Genomic DNA, 25,512 nt, shown 5'->3' with positions numbered 1-25,512 from the left:
TGCATGGTCATTTATCATATTGAGAATGTAAAAAAATAAAAGATTTATAAATTTTTAAGAGTAATTACCTGTTTAGGACCATCTAATTTTATAATATTGGAAGATAAAAAATATTTAGACATAGAATAAGAGGAGAAGTTATTAATGACTTTTAGAAATTATCATAATAACAGTGATAGAAACTATTATAATGAGTGGTTTTTAGAGGCCAACACACAGTTTTGCAAAAATCAGGACAACAAATATTTATATTTCTACTAAGGACCTTTTCATCCATTTCATTTATCGAGGAACTGATAAAAAGAAACAGTTTTCAACCCTTGATGAATTTGTTAAAGAATAACAACCATTCTCTACATGAAGTCAACATATCTTCTAATTAAGTACAAACAATCAAACGAAAAACGTCTTACACATCCTAGTTTGTATATGTTTTTTTTTGTGTTTATGTAATATATATTCTTTTATTTTGAATTTTTTAACCACAATGGCTGTTTAAATTTATTGAGAGTATGGACAAAAAAGACATAACAAAGAGCAAAATAAATGTGGCCAAATTTACAAGTGTGTTTTCTTTTATTAAAATAAATAGTAAGAGCTTAAATTAATCTTTAGTTGTATAAAAGATCCGAAAAATTTGGATATTGCATAATATTTAAGTTTATATCTATTTTTTATTTCAAATACTTATATTTTAAATTTCTTGATAAAATATCTATTTAAGTTTATGTTTATTTTTTCTTCATGCATAATAATTATAGCATGTCATCTATGAATAATTCAGTTATGTAACCTATATATTATATTTTTTAGATGATTTAAAAAAAAATTTGTGAAAAAAATTAGGAAAAAAATTGCAATTCTTATAGTAATAAAACTACTAAACAATAAAAAATAAGTACATTGGAGTCCAATAAAAAAAAGATAAATTTTGGTTGCAAAATGATACGAAAAAAATTGTAAAATTATGTTACTTTGAAAATGAGTTTTTATTAACATTTGAGTAAAAAGAAAGAACAAGTTCTAAAATCAAAGGATATGATACGAGTGCTTTAGAAATAAATTATGATTTAGATTGTGATGTTAATAAAAAAAATAATTTTTTTAATAATACAGACTACATTCTTAATTTATTGAAATATAATAACAAAAAAATTATGAAACATAATGACATGATAGAAAGACAATCTATAGATATGATTTCAACTACAAATAATAACAAAAAAATATTTTCTTTTATCATGATCAACTTAAAATTCTGGATCTAGCACATACTTTTTTATTGTCTTCAATATACGACCTAAAAAAGTAGCGAGAATACTTCTATTTATCTTCATCAGATTTTACTTGACTCATCATATTTTGCTCAACAATAGCACCACATGTGGGATCAAAACATCTCAGCATCAAATATCCAGGGCCATCAGTGATGGATGTGCTTATATATTCTAGTATGTGAAATAGAACAGATGTGTAAGATAGAGAGGAAAGAAAAAATTAACCAAGAAATACTAAAGTAAAATAGTTAGATAAAAAAGTCATGAAATAGATCATCAAAAGCAACTTACCCACGTTATAGCTAAAAAAAAATGAATCTAAAAAACCAAGCTAAAATCAAAATGCAGACTTTCATCATAATACTTAGATTATTTCTAAGAACAAGATACTGCACACAAGACTTATCCTTCCATCACGAGAGATAGAAAGAATGACCACAAGAAGTCATCTCTATCTTAGTACGTGGATGATTTTCGAAACAGATACCGCAAGTAAGCTGGCTAGAGAAGAAGACGGGTCAAAATGAAATACAAATGAAGCTGAGCAAAGGAAGAAAATAAAACACAATTAGAATTATTAACTAATTATGAAACCCAAAAAATCTATATCTCACCTCTCTAGCATCAGCATGCTTAATGATTGGCTTATACAGCAAACCAAATGCTTCACGGATTCGATCTTCATCAGCAAACCATGCATCATGCACTTTATTGACACTCCTGTAACACTAGCACACGCCTTACATAAGGATAGAATAAATAGCAAAGAAATGCAGCATAAGAAAAATATAAAGTTTTTTGGATACACAACATAGTGTGTAGATTGTGATTGCAAACAAATAAATCCTAGTTAAAATACCAATCAATTCAGGGTTATATAAAACTCGAAAAAACAACTAAACTTACCAATTGTAATGGTAAAGTAATATGCTGGCATCAATTCTTGATATAGCAAGAATTGTTGCTACTCTAGTGATGTCCTCCTCCTGTCTTTGTTGGATATCTAATTCCTTCAAGATGGTAAAATTTTGCTAAAACAAAATAGAGGGTCAGCATAAATTAGGGTTTAACTAAAAACTGTAGCATCATTACAATTTTTATGTATTTCATGAATAAAGGTAAGAATTGTGAGTCAAGCAAAACAATAATTAAGCCACCTAAAATTCAGCTAGTTTTAATAAATGATCACTACAATGAATCTCGATTATGTGGAAATAAAAAAGAGAATCCCTTTTTCTTTTGTTTCAAATTATTCCATCAAACAACATTCTCCGATATAATTAATACTAATATTTGAGAATAGAAAAACTGAAATCGAGAACAAAATGAAAAAAAAAGACACCTCAGGACAGCGATACTCGAGCCTTTTAAGATCATCAACTTCGTCGAAGTATCAACGGCATCATCATCGTAGTCATTGTAATAATTCATGGCAGCATCCTCCGTGTCGCTACTGTAGTAATCATTGTCAATGGATTCAAGGTCATTAGCGTCATGCATATCCTCGTCCTAGTCCATTTATAATTGGACAAAGAAAAAGACACCAAACCAACGAACCCTAAAAAGAAGAAAATTGGGGACGAGAAGAGGAATTTTCCTTTGCATATTCTGGACCTCTGACTTGAAAACCTCACCTTGCCTGGGATAATGAACCTGGATGCACTGACATCTACAATTTAATTAAATAATTACTAATAATATACAAATTAAATGATTAGTTAACATGCCTCACAATAATTTGTCAGTTGAATTGTCCAAACATTAGAAACAAAAAGGGACACAAATAATGCCATACCTTATTGTGGCTCCCTTGTGATTTGCCTTTGAACCAGAAGAGATACTTTTTGTTGTTCTTTACTCTACCAAACGTTAGTCAGTGGACTAACTGAGTAATTTTTTCTAAATATAATAAAAAGTGTATTCACTATATTAGTGTCAAGTACTTCTGATTCCCTTTTTTCACTTTATGTTGAGTAAGTAAACTCTAAACAGCTACACACATTGAGTGCTTTGCATTAACAAGAAGTTAGGAGCAAACTCCTTATTTGCACATTATGCAATTTTCCAAAACACCCAAACACCACTCTTCATTTTCTGAAGTTTATGAAATTTAAAATAGGAAATGCATTATATCACAGTGAGTGAAAATATAATGGATATGCTTAGATAACAAAATAAAATATGTCCAATACAACTCTAAGTTACTATTATGTATCATATTCAAAATATCGATTGTCACATACTTATAGATTACAAAACAAAATATGTCCAATACCAATTAAAGACATAGTTAAAACATGTGTTTCCATAGAGTAATAGATAAGAGGCCAGTTTTTGTAGGGTTTAAAATCTTTCAATCACCAACTCAATATGCCAGTTTTGTAGGGAGGCCAATTTCAGGATAATGTTGTCCCTTGTCTTTAACTTATACAGTTTACAGCATTCTTTCCATTCAATCCCGAATTTTCACTCTGAATTTCTTTCATCACTCCTTAGTAGGTGAAAAAAAATTCTTGCCTATGTTGGAAGGTGGACCAGCGATCTTCTAGATCGAACTATGTCCAGATGATTTAAGATACGCAGCAAAATTAGAGGACATGTATTATAGTGAATGAATCATTTTTAGGGTTTAGGGAGAATTTTTCTATATAATCAATAAGAAATACACAACCAATATTTCACAAGTTTGTTCAAAAAAGGAATGAGTTCTTTAGGATCAACTTGCCAATCTAGTTGCACTCAAGTCCGAACGTGTCATGGCCTTCTTATAGTAAGCATATGGAGTGTATCTGGTTTAGGATACTTAAACATGTTAGTTACTATAGTAAAATCATAACCAGAAAATTGCTTATTACAGATGGATTTATAGATAGATTAGGTCTCTTTTACCGACGAATTTTTGGTTACCAAAGAAATTTATTTTTCTGTAAAAGCCTCGTTGAAAATTACTTATCGACAGATTTTTTCTGTCGGTAATTTATCGACAGATTTTTTTCCATTACCGATAAAATTTCCCTCGGTAATGGTCCCCCTTTCGCTAAAAAATTGTTAGATTTTCTGTTTGTAATTTACCGACAGATTTTTCTTGTTATCGACAGATTTTCTCTCGGTAATCATCACTTAAATTTCGCTTAAACCATCTGATTTTTTGATAGATTTTTCATCGGTAACTAGCATCAGATTTTTCGATAGATTTTCCATCAGTAATTGGAATCTAAGAAAGCATTTCCAACTCTGAATATAGACGGAAAATTCGCCTGTAAATCCGTTAGTAAGGTAAATATTATTTTTTTTAGATTTTTTATTGCAAACTAAGCCTGATTTCATATAAAATAAATATAGATTTAAAAAGTTCATCATATTATGAAACTAAAAAAAAGTACTATAAACAAGCAAGTTAATATAATTCAAAACATAAACAAAGTGTATTGATACATTAACTATAATAATAAGTAACAACCATATATCAACAAAGTGTATTGATATATCAACTATAATTTAAAACATAAACTCAGTGTATTGTTCAACCATACTAAATTTATCAACTATAGTCCTCAGTGTCATCTTCATCCCTATCATCATCATAGTCCTCATCCAAAGAGATTGAAGGTGGCGGCGGTGGTAGTGGAACAACATTGGAACTACTGTTGGGAATAAAACACCATTCCCTCTTGAGAAAACACCTTTGACAGAGAAATAAAATAGACACAATCACAACACAAGAATTTAATGTGGAAACTCCAATTACTGGAGAAAAAACCACGGCCGTTGTCAAATGACAACCAGAGAATATCACTATGTGAAAATTGTTACAACACATAAACTTCTTTCTCTCTAACACCGGCACCCCAGTACACCCATACTCTCTCAAAGTAAATATCTAACTACACCTCACAACACCCTCTAATCAAAGAGTACAGAGGAAAAGAAAAATCAGATACAAGCTTAAAGTGTTTCTGACTGGTGCAAAAATAAATGGAAAACTTAGCCTCATATTTATAGCCTAGGCCACCCACTTCATTTTCTATCCTAAGAAATGTGGGACTAATTCAACTAAATCCTAACAATCTCCACCTTGATTGAAATAGTCACACATCTTCAGCTTCCATTGTCAACACCAACAATTCTTTGCTACCATTGTCTATACCGACAATCATAGTTCAGAGAACTATCATACTCCACCATGAAAGTATACTCACTTGGAATTAGACCACTCCAAGCATTTTGCCTTGGTACACATCGAAACCTTGCTGAAAATTCATGGTGCAACTTCCAAATTGGCTTTTCCTGGAAGTTCTTCAGCCATCGACATAACTCCGCCACACACCTTGCATCTCAACGCCAACCAATGCCCGTGTGCAATTGTGGACCCGATTGCCACAACTTATCCTTATCCATGGCAGTGCGGTAATACCATGAGGACACTTCTTGTCTTCTAGAGAACATCATCTTCTCTCATAGAGAGAGCAACCAGAGATCTTCTCCTTCAACGCCTTGTGCAAACCTGATTGTATCAACACATCCTTGACTTGTATTTGCCACAAGCCAAAATTGATTCTTCCATCAAATTTCTCTATTTCAAGCTTCACAGCATTTGAATATCCTGACATTGTTGCAACCGTATACTGGAATAGTATAACTCAACTGTAGACTGTGCACTAGGAAGGGTCCCCAGGAAAGAGAGGTGGGTCACAATGGACACACTTAAATACCAAGTCTTTTCTTAGCTAGAACCTTTCCAAACTGCACTCTCACAGTGTCACACTGCCTTCCAGCAACAACAACAGCAACCAAAGCTCAACCTCAAGCCACACGACAAAATTTTTTTCTGATGTGGAAGGTCAGACTAGGCTGCAACTACAGAGCATACTAAGAATAAATCCCACCGAACCAAAGCTTTGATACCACAGAATTTAACGTGGAAACTCCAATTACCGGAGAAAAAACCACGGCCGTTGTCAAATGACAACCAGAGAATATCACTATGTGAAAATTGTTACAACACATAGACTTCTTTCTCTCTAACACCGGCACCCCAATACACCCACACTCTCTCAAAGCAAATATCTAACTACACCTCACAACACTCTCTAATCAAAGAGTACAGAGGAAAAGAAAAATCAGATACAAGCTTAAAGTGTTTTTGACTGGTGCAAAAACAAATGGAGAACTTAGCCTCATATTCATAGCCTAGGCCACCCACTCCATTTGCTATCCTAAGCAATGTGGGACTAATTCAACCAAATCCTAACAACTACTTGATGCTCTAACCTTCTTGTAATAACTAACATAAGCCTCATTCCATCTCTTCTATTTCAGCTTTTTCTTCTTGGCCTTTCCAATTGCCCATTCTAATTTTTCTAACTTCTTTTGAGTCTTTTCCAAAGGAGCCAAACGTGTATCTAACAACTTACTAATACGCTCATTTGTCTGTTGAGTAACACGCTGAAAAAGTTCTTCATTGAGATTATGAATTTGTTCTTGCAAATCAGGAATGGAATTTTGATTGTAGATGCTCTTCCAGATACAGAGTTGACAGAAATGGTTCTAGACTTGATAGAGCTAGAAAAGAACGTCCCTTTTCCGTAAACTCAATTCTTCTTTTGCCCACCATACAATTCCTCCCAAATCAAGTCCTCATCAATTGGTGGTAGCTCCATTCCCTGTGCTTGAGCCTCGGCATGTTGAGCCTGAATTTTTCCTAACTTTTTTATAAACTTCTCCTGTTACACAATTATTATATCAATTATATAAACCAAGTTTTAAATAATGTATAAAAAATTACTATATCAATTATATGAAAAAAAGCTAGGAGAAAATAAGAAAAAGGTATGTATATTATATTATATTATATTATATTATATTATATCAAAATGAAGAGAAAGGTATGTAAATTCTATTATATTGGCCTAGCTATCTAGCTAGTATTGATCTGATTCAGTTATATATATATATATATAGTCCAATTACCAAAAGCATGATGAAGAATCAAGAGTGAATTTAATTAATTTGTGAGGTATATATATGTGTATATTGCAGGGCCTTGAAATTTTGGTGATGGCTTCCTCGAACAGATATTGGCCAAGCATGTTCAAATCGAAGCCTTGCAACCAGTTTCAGCGTTAAATATTGATAAAGATGCTTTTTCTGTGTCTCCCCCCATCATCAATTCTTCCCACATGAATTCGCTTTGATAAGATATTTGGTTCAAAGTAGAAAGAAACAAAACTTGAAGTCTCCTTTGCCAAGAAAATTTCACAAATCGAACCTTCAACCATTGCTCTATTTTTCACTGTTCGCTTGAATCTTCCAATCACCCGTTCAAACGGATACATCCACCTATGTTAGATAGGCCCACACACGTGTCTCATATGCTAGATGAATTGACAAATGTTCCATCACATTAAAGAATTCTGGAAAAAATATTCTTTCTAACTTGCAAAGGATAATGAGAATATTCTGCTCCATAACCTCCAAATCATGAACTTTGAGGGTAGTTGAGCACAAGTCTTTGAAAATCTGGCTTAACTCGGTAAGAAGTTTCCATATATTTGTAGGTAGTTCTCTGAATGCAGTTCGAAGCAAGCACTGCATAAAAATGTAACACTCATGGCTCTTCATACCAATAAACTTCTCATGGGAAAGACTTACGCATCTAGCAAGGTTAGATGCATAACCATCCGGAAATCTAAGTTGTTGCACCCACCTATACATGTCTTGTTACTATTCAGAAGTTAAAATATAAGATGCCTTAGGTTTGGACCAACAATTATCTTCGACATGCCGCAAATATAATTCTAGATGCTTGCACAATTCAGCCAGGTCTAACCTAGCCTTTTCATTATCTTTAGTTCTATCAGTATCCATAATAGTATTCATTATGTTATCAAAGACATTCTTCTCTATGTGCATTACATCAAGACAGTGAAGAACCAGGTTATCCTTTAAAAAAAGTAACTCTTAAAACACACTTTGCTTGGTCCAATTGTGAGTAATACCATACTCTCGTGATTTGATCCACTTTCCATTATCTAATATCTTCTCAATTCCTTTAACCCTTTGCCAAATCTCTAAACCACTTAATCTAGTAGGAGCCTTTTCACTTTTTATTTTATTCTTCCTAAAATCATTATTATTGCGCCTATAAGGGTAGTCTATCGGCAAAAATCTCCGATGACAATCAAACCATGATGCCTTGCCTCCATGTGATGGTGTAAAAGACTTGGTATCTTCCATGAAAATAGGACATGACAATCTTCCTTATGTCATCCACCCAGACAACATCCCATAAGCTAGGAAATTATTAATAGTCCACATCAATGTCGCCTTTAAGACGAAATTCTTCTTTTCTACAATGTCATACGTCAAAACACCAGGTTTTCACAACTCATGTAATTCGTAAATCAGGGGTCCCAAGAATACATCAATGTTGACTTTAGGGTTATTAGGACCAGGTATTAAGCAAGTCAAGAGCAAATAAGGATCTTTTATACACATCCCAGGAGGTAGATTGTATGGAATAACAATTACGGGCCAACAAGAATAAGGCTTGCTAAATTGGATATTTAGGATAGACCCATTAGAGCAAATACCTAACCTAATATTTGCGGGCTCCAAAGAAAAATCAGAGTGGATGCGGTCAAAGCATTTCCATGCCTCCCCTGTGACGGATAGATCATCACGTCATCATCACGTTGGTTTTTGATGTGCCACGTTATTTGCGGAGCTGAACTCATTGACGCATAAAGCCTTCGAAGTCTAGGGATTAAGGGTAAGTAGTGCATCCGTCTGACAGGAACTCTATTGGACTTACAACCACCCTCGGAAATAGGTTTGAACCTAGGTGCTTCACAAAACTTTCAACTAATTAGAGTAGCATCGTCTTTTCAATACAACATGCAATTGTTTGAGTAATAATATATTTTGATTGCCTTCAATCCAAACTTTTCCACTAACTTCTTAGCCTCATAGTAGTCCCTAGGTATGACACTACCCTCAAGAGAAACTTTCCTAATTAAGGTGGCCTACTGCTTAAATAACTCATGTGATTGGTTTTTCTTGGCCTTAACGCATAGCATCCTAACAGCTATCGATAGTTGAGAGTGCACACAACTTTTCCACAAAGGCTTTTGAGCTGCCTCAAGAAGATTAAAAAAATTTTTAGCCTCTACATGAGGATCTTTTGGACCAGCAAAATTGAAAACCATTTCATGATACCTTCTGGAGTTGTATTCTCAGCTAATGTTATACATATCACATTCTTCCACATTTGTACCACTTCTTGAACAACATTTTCCACAATTATTGAATCCCGTATGATTAATCCCTATATCGTCAATCTCTCCATATTCTGTTCAAATCCAATAATTTGGCATAAACCCCTTTTCCCACAAATGCATCTTAATAATGTTCAGCTTTTTATAGTTTGAGCATCTACACTTAATGCATGGGTATCTACACTTTCCTTCCGACTTCACAACATCTAACTTACTAATCGTTTCTACAAATTCCTTAACCATGTCATAAAACTCAGGTTTAATACCCCTCTTAGTTGGATTCAATCTATCATTCATTCACCCTCAATGGTGCCAAGATATTTCTTACGAATTTGATGTTTTTAGTACTTATAAATCATCCAACACAAACAACATTTTATCTATCATACAACACCCTATTAATATTTAACCATATCAATGTTTTCAATGCAATACAAACAACAACACAATACAAGCAATATTTCATTTATCAGATAACATCCTAGAAATCAATGAAATTTACAATACAAGAATTGTACTAACCTTAACTCCAAACAAAAAGTTAAAGAAATTGGATCAAAAATCTCTAAGCGAATACACAAATTAATCTTCTAACAATTAATTATTATGCAATAAGAAAGAGAGAATGTCAGAGTATTTTTTTTCTTTTTAATTAGTCTTCTAATATTTTACTCATCATTTTTTTTAATTATTTTTTTCTCTTATTTTTCAAAATCTTAGTGTCTACAATATTATTATTATTATTAAGGCCCTGAAATTACAGATAATTATGATAATCTAAATTGAATAAAAAAAATAGCATAATAATAATAATAATAATAATAATAATAATAATAACCATATATAGCAAATGAATAAAATTAAAGAGAACAGAGCTCAATGGAGCTATAATGAAGCAACTCCTGAATCATTTGCTCAATGTGATTGTGATCTTCTTCAAGAGGCTTAATATTAAAGTATTAAATTATTCATAATCAAAATTGTCTTTGCACATACTGTTAAAGTGTTAATACTAAAATGAGCAACTGACTACACATCTAGTCATTTATGATCTAACTATAGTATTAAGTATTAACTATATCTGTATGCCGGCAATTAGGCTCTAATTGTGGTTAGTTAATTCTGAATAAATTCTAACATATTCTAAAGGCCTGACATGATTCGAGTTTTTTAATTTTGATATGAATCCATTGATGGAGTATAGCAGCGATATGGGGTTATAGGTGTTTTACGGATTTGTGACGGCTGGGTTGAAGAAATCGGTGGCACCGAGTAGTAGGAAGAAAATCGGAGGCACCGATTTCAGGACGCGGATGGTGCACAAATCGGTGGGATCGATTTGTGTTCCCTGTCCACGCGTCACGCATACAATTGCCTCTCGTGACTCCCTCATCCAAGCTCGTGACTCCCTCATCCAAAAGAGCAACCCCCCATTCAGCAGTATCCCTTTCACTCTCTTTCACTCTCTTTCACTCTCGTCTCCCTCTCTTTAACACACACTCAACCCCACCACTTCTTGCTGCATCACTATTGTTGGACGACAACAAATCTTGAACAAAATTCAAAGAAAATGTCAAGAAGACTAAAAATTAAAGAAGTAAATCAACCAGAGCTTCATATTGTTAATTATCTTGGACATCCAAATTATGTAAGTTTTATTTTTTTAATAATCTGATTTAATAATAATAATAGTGATAATATTAAATTTGTTTAGCAATATATATTGTAATGGCACTAAGTAGAGATTAATCATGTATGTGTGTATGATTTTATTATTAGGTGGTTAGAAATAGAAATTAAAATGGAAATTAATCATGTATGCATGTATGTATGATATGGTATGGTATGGTAAGCTCTACGAAATAATTGGATTTTTTTATAGTTAATGAATGAATGAAAGAAGAAGGAGAATGAGATCAGATCTGTACATACTCCCTTAGAATAAAATAATATTATTGTTGTTATTAGATAATAATAATAAAATTAGTATGCTGTTTTATGAATAATAATAACAATAATAAAATTAGTATGCTGTTTTACGAATAAATAGTTTATCAGTCGTGAAATTATTCTGGTTAGTTAGTTAAGGTTAAATAATTTTTGTTATAAAGTAATGAATATGATTGAAGGATTTTTGTATAACAGATTTACTGTGTATGTTTGAAATGCAATTATGCTGGAATTAGTTATAATGGACATGTAACGATAATTGTGTTTTTGAGAATATAGTTATATTATACTGGTACTTATAGCGAAAATGTGATATTGTAGGGTTCACAGATGTTGATGTGTGATCATTTAAAGCCGCCGGATCCATACAACCAAATTGTTGAGTCACAGTTACGCGAAACTGAGTTTTATTATGTTTCCCAAATTGGATTTATCCCATGTCAGTCAGCAATGATTAATGCTCTGATTTTGAGAGATGGCGGCCTGAGACTCACACGTTTCATTTTCCGGTTGGTGAGTGTGCCGTGACCTTGGAGGATGTGGCGATAATTCTCGGTCTGCCGACAAATGGTCTTCCGGTTACAGGACCGACCATGAGTAGTTTTGAGGCATTGGAAGCCGAGTGCTTGCACCAATTTGGAGTTGCACTGAGGAAGACGGAGTGTAGAGAGAGCTTTATAAAATTAACATGGTTTAGGGGTTTGAGAGATCGTATAGTGTTGAATGATGTTGTGCACATTCAGATGTAAGTAAAGTGTCACATAATGTTGTTATTTGGGACAGTTCTGTTTGGAGATAAGTCGAGTGCAGCTGTGCATTGGAAATTTTTACCTTTGCTTCGTAACTTTGGTCAGATCATATAGTTACCAATGTTGACGATAAGCTTCTACAAGTAAGGTGCCTTGAACTTCCTCAAGAAGTTGGACTCAATATACCGGATACAAAACATATGGCACGCTCTAGGAGGAGACCAAGCCCCATTACTTCTCTCGATAGCTGACCTAATAGAATCGTGTCGGTCAGAGATAAGTTCCACACCATCACGTGTCACCACATGTTGACGCAAGTTACTTAGGAAAAAGTACCATGCATCAGAAGTCTCTCCCTCCACTATGGCGAATGCAATAGGCACGATGTTGTTATTACCATCTTGTGAGACTGCAACCAATAAATAACCCTTGTATTTTTCATACAAATGAGTCCCGTCCACCTGCACCACTGGCTTGCAGTGTCTGAAGGCCCTTATACAAGGGTAATAACTCCAGAAGACTCTATGCAGTACACGTATATCAGGAACCAAATCATCCCCCTGGTAAGCAGGCATTGTTTCAAAGTAAACCACTGCTGATGGCTCCTTATGACACATGGCCTCAAACCATATGGGCAAAGCTTCATATGATGCTTCCCAACCTCCGAAAATTGATTCCACCGCCTGCTGCTTCGCTAACCAAGTCTTGCGATAACTGATGGTGTAGTTAAACTTTGACCGGACTTCAGCAATTACTGATTTCACCTTTATAGACGGGTCAACCTCTACCAACGGCTTAATTGCTTTTGCAACTATCTTGGAATCCAGCTTCGAATGGTCTTGAGAAATAGTAGACCTGGTAGAAGTGTGACTTCCACTGTACCTCCTTATCTCCCAACAGTACTTCTTCTGCATTTTGGTAACCCTGATCAACCAGTCACAACCATTCCCATATTCTGTACATTTGGCATAGAATGTTGTCGGTTCCGACTCATATACCCGATAGTCCACACCTCTCCGGATGGTATAATCTTTCATTGCCTTGATTACTGCCTCCCTTGAACTGAATTCTATCCCCACTGTGAACTCACCATCGGCCACAGCAGGAGGCGCTGCATACATCAAAATTAATAGACACACTTTACCATGTAAGATCATTACAGTCTTATTTTTCGCTATTCCATTTACGTAAAGAACAACTAAATATAATTCATAACAAAGAACTATTAATTAATAAAAAAATCAAATGCTATGGTCACAAATTCTTAGTCACATATCACATACATTACTCATCCGACTTATTGATCTGCTAATTCAGAGTTTCACATAGCTACCTAGGTTTACGCACCTGCATTCATATACTGCGAAAACTCCGGTGCGTGCATAGCCTCCAAATCCAACGACCGCATGAAAGAAGGCTCCTGAAACGGATGCGGGTTTGCTAGTGCATTTGCAACTTCCGCCACATCTGTGTTCATGGCGTCGCCAGCTTCATCTTCGTCTTCACCTGGACCGACGATCTCATAGTTACTTTCAAATTCATCTTCGCTTTCACTATTATAATCTTCCAATTCAATGTTACGGTCCGCTTCAGATTGCTCAAACTCAATATATAACTCGATGCATGACATTCGGTGGCGATTTTCCATGTACACTGAAAACATTTCATGCATACTCGCTTCGTCCATCATGTACTTGGTCTGAAATTGAACAAATCCACCAAACACAGGTAAAGGATACCTGTACAAAATACACGATACTCTCCTACATCTTTGAGAATCTATCTTCTCACAAATCACACCTTTCAAATCTTCAAATGATAATGTGAACAGAATAACAACATCTAATGGATTTTCACACACAAATTGAACTCCCTCATATGTTTGCAATAAGATATGTCCGTAATAATAAATCTTCAATACAACTCTATCATCCATAACATTACACGTACTTGACTATTCTCAACCTCACAGAAATTTATTTTACAAAAATGAAGGAGAAGAATCAGAGAAGAAAAGAGAAGAGGAAGAACATTAGTTGAGACCGGCAATAAAGAAACGGGGGTTCTGTGAGCTCTTTCCAGTTTTTGTATGCACTAACGGACAAATCGGACGGACCGACTGCGTGAACTCCCAAATCGGTGGGTCCGATTGGTTCACCACCGATTAAAATAAAATTTTTTGCCGCCAGTAATCGGTGGGACCGATTACTGCACTCTTCGGTAAAATGTTTCACCACCCAAAAATCGGTGCCACCGATTTCATGCTGCTCAATGTCTCCCTCACACAAATTGGTGAGTCTGATTTGTGTTACTTCCTCTCTGCTTGAAATCGGTGGATCCGATTTCTTCTCCCCAAGATTCCAAAAAACAACGCCGTCACAATAGTGTAAATCATCTATAATGATCATATCCCTGCATAACTCACACCCCCCAAATCATATCCAAAAAAATCAGCCGACATGATTCAGGTGGTTATTTAGAAATTTCTATTAGTTTATATTTTATAAGTCGTTGTAGGCTCTTAATTTTATGATTTGGTTATAAAATCCAGTATCCTACAATAGTGCGTACATCGTAAATAAACCTAGTGTCGTCTTTAGAGGGGTTTCTATACGTTTATGAAACGTTGTAAACTATAGAGTTTTAATCAGCCTAACACAATTTACGTAGAAACCTTTTAAAACCCGTTCCCATGCCGCCATTAAAGTGGCAACTAATAAGCCAATCAACCTGAAAGTCATCAACGTTTATATGCAAATAACTAAATCTTAATAGCTTACCAGCCTACCACAATTTACATATATTCAAAAATTAAAAGAAAACACAAATGAAACAAAATTTGGTATATAATAATTGGTTATAGTGCTATTACTATATTATTATATTATATTCGTGAAACCCGCATTCACCTCTTATTGATTTGAACCAAGAATTATTGCACTGTTCTATCAAAAAGGAAAAAGAAAAATGGATGATTTCATTTTCATTTTACATAGGGGAATGCACATCTAACCAATTAAAAGAGGAGGGAAAAAACAAAAGAAAGAAAGAAAGAAAGAAAAGACACCAACAGGTTTGGTTTTCCAACATTCAAATTTCGAAAGTTGGAACTTCAGCATCAAAACCATGTTCGGCCTTGTATAATAGCCGAGGCACTATGTTTCTGTAAGGGTCACTTTCTCTTTTCTCCTTTAAATAAGCCAAACATTTCTCAACCTCGGATTTCACTTGTAAATATAGTTCATTAGATTTCTCCCTGTCTTTCAGCACATGTCTCCTACCTGTCAAACAAACATAAAATATATCTATATATAAATTTAATCTGCCATAGTGAATATCATATAAATTTTTTATGTACTCATTTTATCTCGTATATTAGACTAACAGATCACACATTGAATAATTACCACCAAATTTCATGGCTTGAGCATACCTTCAGTTTCGATTGGTTTTCCAAAATAATAATAGAAACGGCCAGGAACTTTAGGCAAGAATGCAGGCATATGTACTTGTTGATTTGCCACCTCACCAGTAGCATCAGTCCTAAATTTTAAAAATGTCAGGGACATAATAAGAATTTAGTTTTGACATGCGGTTTAAGAAGATTTTATGTGTATCCAAATACGTAATTATATGTGTAAGATGGCATCTATAGAAGGTTGAATAGATATAACAATATAGTTTACAAATACTAAGTTGTGACTCTTAATGTAATATGAATCATGCCACACAATGAACAACTAAATTTAAAAGGAAAATAAAAAAATGGAGATACCTCAAAGGGATAGACTCAGCTGTGAGCTTCTCTATTAGAGACTTGAATAAAGGAATGTTGACCAAGTCATCATAATCAAGAACAACCTGAAAGACCAACGCGGGGTGGTGTTAACCTAAGTCCATGTTCAAGGCATCAACAGAAGATGTAAAATGAAATTAATGAGTGAACGCACGTATTATATATCAAGAAACTCTTGACAAGAATGTTTTATGTAGGTGACGTATTTCCTGTGTTCTAACTATTCTACAAGACTAAAACATCGTCAGAAATATATGAGAAGCTCATAATTCTCATGAATCTTTAGGACTATTCAGTAATTTAAAATAAAAATGTTAAAAATGTTTATGATTAGATTTTAGTGATAGGTCATCAAATAAAATTCTTCTATTCAGTAATATATAAAAGAAAATGTTAAATATATTCCTTCCCACTAATTGCAAAGCCTTCATTATTCGATCCTCTCCACATTCAAATACACATGCAAAAAGTTCAGGGTGCAATTTTTATCTGCTATGCATCTTATATTGAATTTTTTGAATAATGCAGTATCAAAGTATTTAAACTTCTTCAGTTAACACTTAACAGTCACCTGAAAAGTCAAAATCCTTGAAGTATAAGATATGATTAATGAATCAAAATTAAACCCTACCATCATCCATAAACAATATGGTCATGCTTTTGTCTCCATGACAAGCACTTGAAGGGCACCACTTTGTAAAGTAAAATGATTATAGCTCGGCAAAGATCCAAGCTTACCTCAGCAAGATCATCTTCTCCAACAGTACCAAAAGGTACTATTTTAGCTCCGAATCGAGCTGCCATTCTAACAAACTCAGATTGTTCAGGCCAGAATAACTTGTATTCTTCACCCTGAAAATCATTGAAATGTTCAGTATATGTTTAATGCAAATATCCAAATATGCATTACCATATTAGCAAATATCCAAGTCTTACAAAGGTAAGTATCTAATTGAATAACAATGTAAAACTCTTACACTATCAAATAAACTCAAATAAATGTTTCTCAGTATACTGAGTTAGTGACAACTCATTCAATTCACATTTTCATACGCTCTTTCATGTCCAAGAGGGTATACAAGCCAGAACAGAGGGAGTAAAACGAGCAATTGTTTCAATATGAAAGATGGCAATAACTTGTTGCCAAAAAAAGAAAACTACATATTAGAATTTACCTTCCTGTGAAGAGCCTCGCGCATCCCTCCAGGATATAATAAGATATGAGACTTGGAAGACAAAAGCTTGAATAGGTTAGTTGCAGCAACAGGAACAGCACCCATAACTCTGAAAGAATCAAAAGAAGCTAAATCTGGCAATAGTCCAGCATCATTTCTCCTAAACATCAATGGATGAGCTATCCCTCGAACAAGGATATCTCTTTCGGTCAAAATTCGAGAAACTAATGGACCGAGTTCAATTCCGAGCAGCATGTGATACCCAACATATATAACAGGTCCCTCTGAAGGAAGTCCAGCAAGGCCCTTTACAATTGTTCCATCCTCCAAAGTTGACAACATTACAGGACTTGTCAGAATGTTCAATAGCCTGCAAGCATTATAAGTGAAAGGGGACATGATTGCAACTTCTATTGATTAACAAAACAAAAAGAAAAGAAAAGAAGATGAATCAAGAAAGCATGGCTGCACATCTGAAGATATAGCATAGATACATGATTTGACCAACTAAGATATTAGCAAGTTCAATCAAGTTTCCCACTTCAGAGTACCATATATATTCCTGATAGATTTTAAACTTTATCTCGTATAGCAGGAATATATACTCACCAAGACATCAACTTGACATGATAAGCTTATTTAAACACTGCAGACTCTTGTTAACTGTGTTGATGCCTTATATGATCAACTTTATCATAATATTTACCTGTAAGATTCCAGTACTTCTTTGAATTCCGTAGGCGTTGGCGGTATATAATCTGATACATAATCATGCTTCTTGCCACGGCGGTAGAAAGAAGTTCCCTTGATGACTGTTACCAGGTCAATGTTGCCTTCCTGCTAGCGGAAAACAGAGGCATCATATTAGGATCCATTAAGACTTTCCATAACATGAGATATCTTTACTCCACAAGTACAAGAATGTTAGATGAAGAAACAGCAATGGAGGGAATCATACCAGGAATAGGAAATGTCCACTGTCTGCAAATTTACGTAGCTCAGAGTTAGCTAATAACTTACGTAGCCTTTCACCTTCCTCTTTGCTAGGTAGTAATTCATCTTTTTCACTACGAGGACAAATGATAAACCTCAGTTTCAGTTTCCACAATCCAGGAAAAAAAAAAGGTGCACCAATATTGAAGAATGAACAGAAGTCAAGCATTCCAGTAAAGTTAGTTAATCTTAAGTGTTTTCATCAAGATAATGTTTTCAAAGTAAAAATCTGTCAACCAAGTTTGATATTTTTATTGAAAAAGAAAAGCATTTCTGCTAAGTAAACACGAATTTATAAGTTAACAAAGTACATACGATCCTAAATTACGACTATATGAGATTGACAATTTCAAAGAGTATGAACCTGGATAGTATCAAAGTCTGAGCTTTTACAGCATGAAGGCGTGAGTTGGCATATGCAGAAGCTGATCTAAGCAGCTTTAGTTTCCACAGAAGTGTTTCTTTTGGTAATATATCAGCAAGAGCCTAAATCTCAATCAACAATAGACTTTCAATACTCTTAAGTGAAAAGAAAGCTCAATCTAAGAAATCAGAAGCCCAGATAAAGAAAATACAGGCATGTCCATCTGCGTTCCTCAACTTCAGGATGACCAAATTTTACGGAGTTTTGTTTAAGAATAAGGAGTAAACAAGCAACATGATTTTGAATTTTGATTTGTTCTTCTGGCATTTGTTTTAAGCATTGTCGTTAATGCTCATAAAATGCTTTGCATATTAAAAACTAAACAACTGCAAACATTTCGAGAAAGAAGGGGGAGAAAATCATGTTTACACTTAGAATATATATATATTTGTCTCTGTCCTTTTTTAGGAACAAAAAGGAAAATTGAACCTTACAGGCAGAGATGGTGAGAAATTAATAAAATCCTCCATCAACTCTTTTGTTGTATTTTGTAGAGGAAGTCCTTTCAACAAATTACCCAATTCCATCCTCTCAGAGTCGCCTAATGCCAGAAGAAATGTTGAAGGCATTAATAAAGAAAAGATATCATTTTCTTTGGTAAAAGACAAAAACAAAATGTACGTGAAAGTGGAAAATTATTGATTTTTAAACTTTATTTTTGAAGGATAGTGAAGTGGAAAAATTAGCATAATTTCCTAATTACATTGAAGTACTTGCAATTTAATTTACCTAAAAACCATTATTCATAAACATTTGACTATGAAACAACAAAAAGCAACCAAAGGTCTACAATCGTCCAACTAGTTTGCCATTCAAAGTGAAAGGAATGTAAGACACATCCACCATGGATAAACAGAAAATAATAAAGTATAACATGCAAAGGAGATAAACAAACCTGGCATCAAACTCTGAAGTTCAGGCAGGCCAAGTGAGAGTGGGTCAGGAAGAACCTCCATTAATGGTATTAGAAGTTGCAACTGTGACCTGCTGAATGAAGTAGCTGCCAAATTGAGTTGTGATGGTTAGATCAGGTACTGTGTATTGAAACTGATTGCTTTCTAAATCAACTTGAATATGGTTTAGGAACTTTCACATAAAACTCTAGCTAAATATCGCAATATCATTCATATATCTAAGCAACAACTGAGATTAGTCGATCCTTTATCAGTGAGCAACTAGTTTCAAATAATTCAAACTCTAAGCAAGTATGAATTACTCTTCATTTTTAGTTTCAACTTAATATGTCACCTGTTTCTTCAACATTGTGTTACATTTTCATACATTCACTCACATGTTTGACAACTCATAACTCTACTTTATCAGTATAGTAATCCCAAATTACACTGAACAGTGCATGCATCCAACAGTAAATTCTATGGGAGAAGTTCAACTCTTATTTACCTCAGGCTTTTAGTAACTTAATATGCAAGAAAATGAAAGTGAAATGTAAATGCAAAATTAGGAAGTTTGTTGCAAAAGTATTAGCTGCCATGGCTGTCATGGTGCTAACGGTTTGTTGTACTAAATTCTTTCTGTCTTTTTCAGCTGCTTGCGTTGCAAGGTTATGATACAATTTCACAATTATGGTGCTTGACTTAACTACTCATGCCCAATAAAATCAAATAGATTAAAATATTTCTATTACCTGGATTTGCTAGAATCAGTACAAGATCGATATCTGGGTTGCGGGCTGCAACAGCAAGCGCAAGGCATGCTCCTAAAGATTCTCCAACAAGATATATGGGTTTCCTTGGTGAACGTTGATGCTCTGACTTGACTCTACTTTCAACTATTTTCATGAGGTCTGCAACAGGGTAACATACAAAATAAGTTATGCAGAATTGCAGTGAAGATTTTTATTTAATGTATAAACAACATGTGCAATGCAAATCATAAACTTTTTTGGTGGATTTTTTCTATACTAAAAGAAGCAATATTTACTCTCCACCGTAGCATTACCCTAGATGTAAAACCGATCATGTGCCTCTACAATCCTTGTTATCTCCATTCTTCTAAATAAGGGTAAAATTCGGCTTAAACTTTTGGAAAAGATGGTTCTAGTCAGAATACCCCATTGAAAGACAACATTAACTTGCCGAACGTGGTTTTTAACACAACAAACGTGCTTAAGTCTTAAACCATTTTATATTAATTTTAACAAGGTGCATAAAATTAGCATGATTTTATAATTGTCTTAGATTTCACTTTCAATAATAGTAGCTAGCTGAACATAGTAAATAATAATAGGAAACAAGTACCTGTAAATGGTGTTCGATCGGCCACTGGAATATGCATGCATGATATATCAAAAATCCTTCATTCAAGCAAAAAGAACAAAAGTGTGGTTCTTAGATATCAGTCATTCATGTCAGTAAAATCTAGATACTTAGAATAAACACAAACCTTCCGAGTTTCTGATGATGTAAAGTAAGTCCAAGTCCCACGCCATCAATCCCTGTAAAATTCGGAGTACAGGTAATTTATAATTTTTATAAAGTAATGGAACCTCCTATTAAGACTTAGGGAAACTTGGGGGGAACTTCAACCCTCACCACAGCATATTATCCGATAAAAGACCGAGAACACGTTACGAATCTTAATCTTTGATAAGTCAATAATAGGGGAAATCTTTTAAATGTAATAGTACCACAATTCTGATCTGTTCAATGCACATATTAAAATCTATCTACTCAACCAAACATGAATATGATCTGTGCGTCTCATTATATACGTGACAACAAGGTATCTTTAAAATTTAATGGTGAATTTTATTTCATCATAAAATCGGCTATTTCATATGAAATAAAGTATTAGACCATGAGTATAAACATAAGTTAAGTATGAGATGTTGAGATAAATGAGCAATCACACTCGGATGGATAAAATAAGCAATGAATATATAAAGAAAAAAATTTAAATAGTATTTATTGTTGATAAGATGGTAAAAACTTGATAGGAAAAAAGACCATAATATAATTAATAGCGTCGTTCGATTTATGTAACTAACTTCACCTAATAAGTTAAGTTGTTGATATATATATTATATATATAAAAGCTAAAAACCTCCTAATTAAAATGTAAAGTAGTACTTAGCATTCTAAGTTTCTAACTAATCTTATATTTGCTATTATAACACAAATTCAATATATAAAAAGACATAAAAATTCAACAAATTACAAAACTTAACTACTAAATTAAATGAACTACGACCAGAATTTAAATAAGATATATGAAACTTAGCTCTTAAAATAAAAATTCAACTACTTAATTAAAGTGTTGGTCCATATAATAAACAATAGAAATGGTTTGTCTTCACGGATCACGCGGGTTATATTTTACTTGATAATATTGATACTCGCTATGAAAAAGAAAGAATAAGAAATTGGTGTCGGCTGCCACTGCCGAAAAAGAATACTTATTTATTGGCTAGGTTTGTTATCTTTTCATCAAGAATGTCATTAAACCACTTGTGGCCTTTATCTACAAGGTTTTTTTTTTAATATCTTTATATTTATATAGTATCACTTGTCTTTTGTAATTGTCATTTTTTTTTTCCAATTCTTATTATTTGTTATATCTATATATAGTTATTATATTCTACTCGGTCAAGTATGACCGAATTGGTTCTATTTAGTTAAACTGACTCCGGGTAAACATTTAAAAATAATTTCAAAATAACTACAGTAGGAATCAAACTTGGTACCTTCAAATGATGAAATTTGCTTACACACAATTCTTAACCTCTAAATTTTGCTTAAATAATCCCCCACTTAAGGTTGTGTTTTTTTCAAGATGCTTAGATCTACCATTGGTATTGTGGTAGATCACTAAACCACTAACGTCAATCTACCAATTGGATGTTGAAAGTTGAAACACAAGCATGATTCTATCCGTAGCATAACACGTTATGTGTCCCTTCATACTTTGTTTTTTGGGCCAGTCCATTACTAATTGATGAAGCTGCAACAAACACTTGGCGTGGTGGTTAGTAGGTTAGTTACTAAAACCAACATTTCTATGCGACCCCCCCGGTTCTGTGTTTGAATTCTAACCCAAAATAGAGTTCACCACAAATAAATAAAGCAACCAATAAACCCGGTTCCGCGCGAAATCTCCAACAGGTGGACTTTATGTAGAAAAAATAAACCTTGTTAGTTTTCAAATTTTTCTAATTACTTTAATCAATTTTAAAATTTAGAATTATACACTTTATTTAAAAATTCATCTATAACTTTTTATTTGTACTACTGACTGTATCATTTAGGCTTGTAAAACGTCAGAATAATTGTTACACACGATTAGATTAAAACATGTATATTATTGCAAGTTTTACATCTGATAAGAATAAAGAATGTGAATAGTTCTAAATCTTAGCTGAATTAAACCTACTATTTTGTTAATATATACTATGTTCAAAACAATATCTCGGTCTAATTTCCAAATTATCTCAAACAATGAACACAAACTTCTTTTTTTTTTTTAACTAAATATGAATTTTGAGGCACATCAAACAAAAGAGGTATTTTTTCAGGAGTATGCTAAAAAAAATTATGAGGCCGATGTTGGGAATACACGATATAAAATATTTTAAAGTTGTAGACCAAAATAAAAATATTGTAAAGTTTTCTCGCATGCATGATCCGGTACAAGTTCCAACTCCTATTAATTTTACATATTCAATTTGATATATTTTATATTGCTAATTTCACTTTTATATTTCAAAGAGTAAACTAAATTATTTTTTACACCATAATAAATCAACTAAAATAATATCCAACTAGACATTTTAATTGGAATCAGAAAAAACTTTTTAAATGATGATCTATCCTTCTGTAATCTGTAGTATATTTAATATCAGTTCGATGTATACTTTTTCTAACTTTTTAACTAGCTTTTTATAGTTTAAAAGTTTGTAGTTGAATTTTTATATTAGATAAAAACTTTTAATTATGTCTTTTTATTTTTTTTAAAATACAATTTTTTATTTTTATTTTTGTATTTAATAGAAGATGAATTATGAATATTATAAAAATAAATATTTTAGGATTAATGTATTTTTCTGAAAATAACAACTAACAAAAATCTAATAAAATATACAAGAAGTTAATTATCTAAAATTTTATTTCAAATATCATACTTTAGATTCAAATAAAATATACAAAAACATTTATTTCATGTGTTAAATATATATTAGGTTTTTTATACAATAAAAATTTTTTTTATAAATATAACTAATTATATATTAGAACATCAGCGAAGTAATTAGTTAATTTTTAAATTTATTATTTTAAAAAAGTTATAAAAGTACATGAATTTAATTAGACGAGTAAAGTTAAAGTCATTTCTTCATGTTTCAAAAATCCTAAATCACGCGTAAGAGAGTATTTAGGAATTGAAGGATGCAGTAAATATGTTTCATCATCATAGAAAAAATCATACGGCATGAATGCGAGTAAAGCGGGAACAAAAACTAATAAGTTAGTTTCACAAAAGTTGAATGAATTGAACTTTAGAACTGCTCAACCAGTAAAAACGACTAAACACATAGTGACACGCAGTTCAAAAACCGTTGAAAAGTAAACGACAAAAAGAAAATCAATACCAACACAAACCCCGCAAAAATGAACCAGTAAAAACCACACAATAGCAGTAGCAGTAAACCGACCAAGCAATGCATACTGAGAAGAAAACGAAAATGAAAAAAAAAAAAGAGAAGACAAAATAACGACTAACCCGGTAAGTAGAGTAACACCGGCGGATCCTCCATTTGCCAAGAACCGCTGCAATCCACCGTATCCGGCGGCGAGAACCACCGCGGCGCTCCACCACCACCGTTTTCCTTTTCCTCGTCGATTATCACCTTCGATTCTTCCAGAAACCGCTTCATACCGCTGAACACGCTTCTGTTCTTGCTCTCCTCTTCTTCCTCTTTCACCTTCGCGTCAACGGCTCTTTCTCCTTCCTCTTCTCGCTTCACCACCGGATTTGTTTTCTCCGGCGACGTTGTTACCGCAGACGTCGGCGCCGGAGGCCGGTCAACGGACACGGCGAAGCGCGGGATCCGGACGGAGGACCGGTGTTTCTTCCCGGCTAATGGCGATGTCGTCGTCTCGCGGCGGATGACTACTCTAAAGAGAGAGGCTGCGGTGGCCGCCGCCGCCGCCATGGTGGTTCGAAAGGTGAGATGATTTGAGACTCCTGAGGAGACAGAAAAATGAAAAATGAAAAACGAAAAAAGTGCTTTTTATAGAGGAAAAGGAAAGAATGATTAGTCTGGATGACTTCTGTTTTCTATGTAAAATAGATTGAAATAATGAACATATGAATCTCGACGGGAATTTGCACATATTTTATATTTTTTGGTAATAAATGGGTAATTTGTATTTTTTTATAAGTCACATAAAAAGTAAACAAAAATTCAGTGTTGGTACAGAGGGAAATAACAAATAAGGACTGTTTATAAGAAAATTATTGTACTATAAATTTAATTTCCATATATCATCGTATAGAANAAAATTTTTTATATTATTAATGAATTAAAATTAATTTTTTATTATTATATATTTAATTATTTTATAATGACATATTTAACTATTTTAATAATTAATTATTTTATTCCAAAAAATATATTAAAAATTAATTTAATATGATTTTTTTCACAAATTGTAAAATTAATTTGTTCTTTGTCGCAAATCAACTAATCTTACTAATTTTCCAAACAATAATAGTAAAAAAATCAAAATAAAAACTAATTAATGATAATTTTAATATTTTAGTTTAATAAATTATATTAATACTTTTCAAAGAACTTCCAATTTGGGGATAGTAATATTAAAGCGAAATTGTTTTACTCCATCAATGGAAAAATGAAA

General features: G+C 33.3%; 2 protein-coding genes across 2 annotated transcripts; both read right to left on the bottom strand.

The window, feature by feature from the left end:
* Positions 1-12,389: 12,389 nt before the first annotated feature.
* On the bottom strand, positions 12,390-14,188 carry LOC107494668 (uncharacterized). The gene is made up of 2 exons (XM_016115708.3): positions 13,600-14,188; positions 12,390-13,363 (listed from the first exon to the last, which is right to left on the bottom strand). Exons 1-2 carry the CDS (start codon positions 14,186-14,188, stop codon positions 12,390-12,392), a joined length of 1,563 nt encoding a protein of 520 aa, XP_015971194.1.
* A 942-nt stretch (positions 14,189-15,130) lies between these two features.
* Positions 15,131-24,956, bottom strand: LOC107494694 (phytyl ester synthase 2, chloroplastic). The gene is made up of 14 exons (XM_016115734.3): positions 24,374-24,956; positions 21,044-21,095; positions 20,899-20,954; positions 20,286-20,444; positions 19,536-19,640; positions 19,075-19,181; positions 18,581-18,702; positions 18,182-18,290; positions 17,930-18,060; positions 17,224-17,593; positions 16,787-16,900; positions 16,028-16,113; positions 15,686-15,795; positions 15,131-15,533 (listed from the first exon to the last, which is right to left on the bottom strand). The coding sequence occupies exons 1-14, from the start codon at positions 24,804-24,806 to the stop codon at positions 15,343-15,345; spliced, it is 2,145 nt and encodes a 714-aa protein (XP_015971220.1). The 5' UTR covers positions 24,807-24,956; the 3' UTR covers positions 15,131-15,342.
* Between the last annotated feature and the right edge of the window lie 556 nt (positions 24,957-25,512).

The sequence above is a fragment of the Arachis duranensis genome, chromosome 6, assembly GCF_000817695.3.
Source record: "Arachis duranensis cultivar V14167 chromosome 6, aradu.V14167.gnm2.J7QH, whole genome shotgun sequence".
NCBI lineage: Eukaryota > Viridiplantae > Streptophyta > Magnoliopsida > Fabales > Fabaceae > Arachis > Arachis duranensis.
This window is presented reverse-complemented; position numbering and strand designations above follow the sequence as displayed.

Coding starts and splice junctions, on each gene's coding strand:
- LOC107494694 (XM_016115734.3), bottom strand. CDS start 24,806: ATGGCGGCGGCGGCGGCCACCGCAGCCTCTCTCTTTAGAGTAGTCATC. Junction 17,594..17,929: donor GAAGTACTGGAATCTTACAG/GTAAATATTATG, acceptor TAATGCTTGCAG/GCTATTGAACATTCTGACAA. Junction 16,114..16,786: donor GAGAAGATGATCTTGCTGAG/GTAAGCTTGGAT, acceptor TTGGTCTTTCAG/GTTGTTCTTGATTATGATGA.
- LOC107494668 (XM_016115708.3), bottom strand. CDS start 14,188: ATGGATGATAGAGTTGTATTGAAGATTTATTATTACGGACATATCTTA. Junction 13,364..13,599: donor TTCGCAGTATATGAATGCAG/GTGCGTAAACCT, acceptor TGATGTATGCAG/CGCCTCCTGCTGTGGCCGAT.